Genomic DNA, 2,041 nt, shown 5'->3' on the forward strand with positions numbered 1-2,041 from the left:
AAGAAGAAGAAGAAGAAGAAGAAGAAGAAGAAGAAGAAGAAGAAGAAGAAGAAGAAGAAGAAGAAGAAGAAGAAGAAGAAGAAGGAAAAAAAGAAGGAAAAGAAGAAGGAAAAGAAGAAGGAAAAGAAGAAAAGTACATCGATCAGGAAGAGCCTATTTGGACCAGAAATCCTGATGACATTACTAATGAAGAATATGGAGAGTTCTACAAGAGCTTGACCAAGGATTGGGAAGAACATTTGGCAGTAAAGCATTTTTCTGTTGAAGGACAATTGGAATTCCAGGCCTTTTTTTTTTTTTTTTTGTCCCAAGACGTGCTCCTTTTGATCTGTTTGAAAACAGAAAGAAAAAGAACAACATCAAGTTGCATGTGCGCAGAGTTTTCATCATGGATAACTGTGAAGAGTTAATTCCTGAGTATCTGAATTTCATTAGAGGAGTGGTGGATTCTGAGGACCTTCCTCTAAATATCTCCCATGAAATGTTGCAGCAAAGCAAAATTTTAAAAGTTATCAGAAAGAATTTGGTCAAGAAATGCTTAGAACTATTCACTGAGCTGGGAGAAGATAAAGAGAACGACAAAAAATTTATGAGCAGTTCTCAAAAAATATAAAGCTTGGAATTAATGAAGACTCTCAAAATCGGAAGAAGCTTTCAGAGCTGTTGTGATACTACACATCTGCTCCTGGAGATGAGATGGTTTCTCTCAAAGATTATTGCACCCGAATGAAGGAAAACCAGAAGCACATCTACTTTATTACAGGTGTGACCAAGGACCAAGTTGCTAATTCGGCTTTTGTGGAACGCCTCCGAAAGCATGGCTTAGAAGTAATCTATATGATTGATCCCATTGATGAATATTGTGTGCAACAACTAAAGGAATTTGAAGGCAAGACCTTGTTGTCAGTTACCAAAGAAGGACTGAAGCTTCCAGAAGATGAAGAGGAGAAAAAGAAGGAAGAAGAAAAAAAGACAAAATTTGAAAACCTCTGCAAAATTATGAAAGATATTTTGGAGAAAAAGGTTGAAAAGGTGGTTGTATCAAACCGATTGGTGACATCCCCATGCTGTATTGTCACAAGCACATATGGGTGGGCAGCAAACATGGAAAGAATCATGAAAGCTCAAGCCCTCAGAGACAGCTCAACGATGGGTTACATGGCAGCAAAGAAATACTTGGAGATAAACCCTGATCGCTCCATTATTGAAACCCTCCGGCAAAAGGCAGAGGCCGACAGGAACTACAATCTGTGAAGAATCTGGTCATCTTGCTGTACGAAACTGCACTCCTGTCTTCTGGCTTCAGTCTGGAAGACCCCTACACACATGCTAACAGGATCTACAGGATGATCAAGCTTGATCTAGGTATTGATGAAGATGATCCTACTGTGGATGATACCAGTGCTGCTGTAACTGAAGATATGCCACCTCTGGAAGGAGATGACGACATTTCATGCATGGAAGAAGTAGACTAAGCTTCACCAGAACTCTGTTTGATGCTTACTATCATTCCTTCTGATAATATATTTCCCAGGATTTTTGTTTATTTTTGATAACATTAAGACATCTGTGTGGCATGAAAACTAAGGGGAAGATAAAATTTCTTTCTACTTGTGTGATACTGTGATACTATAGGTTTGATTCAATAGGTTGGTAGAACGTTTGTTGTAAGATGTAATGTAGCCTATTAACTTTGTGGTCTGAAGTGTTTAGCTGTCGATTGAGCTGGATCCCTTATTAGACCAAATAATTTCACTTAGAAGTGTTCTGAGATAACTTCATGTTTAACAGAAAAAAATTAAGATGGCTTAAGTTTCATCTTAAAATTTTTCATCCCCTATAGTTCTGCATGTACTAGTCTTAGAAGTAAGTACGCAAGCTAAAACAACAGGAATTCCCCATGTGGCTTGTACCAAGAACAAAATCCTAAGCTTCCCTAGGTCTTGTAACTGAGCAAGGCTTGTGAGTGGAAATACAGTGTCCAATCACATTCTGCTTTAAAAGGTAAATACAGATGAGAAAAAAAAAAGGTGTGAAAAAA

The 2,041-nt window shown here is 37.9% G+C and overlaps 1 protein-coding gene across 1 annotated transcript in view; it reads left to right on the forward strand.

Moving 5' to 3' along the window:
- LOC101992639 (heat shock protein HSP 90-alpha-like) overlaps positions 1–1,475 on the forward strand; it is a 2,545-nt gene extending 1,070 nt beyond the window's left edge. Inside the window, 4 exon segments of the mRNA XM_026789649.1 lie at positions 127–287; positions 290–584; positions 587–1,240; positions 1,243–1,475. Of these exon segments, the coding sequence (XP_026645450.1) occupies positions 127–287; positions 290–584; positions 587–1,240; positions 1,243–1,475 (1,343 nt within the window).
- Positions 1,476–2,041: the final 566 nt, after the last annotated feature.

This window comes from Microtus ochrogaster, chromosome 4 (assembly GCF_000317375.1).
Source record: "Microtus ochrogaster isolate Prairie Vole_2 chromosome 4, MicOch1.0, whole genome shotgun sequence".
NCBI lineage: Eukaryota > Metazoa > Chordata > Mammalia > Rodentia > Cricetidae > Microtus > Microtus ochrogaster.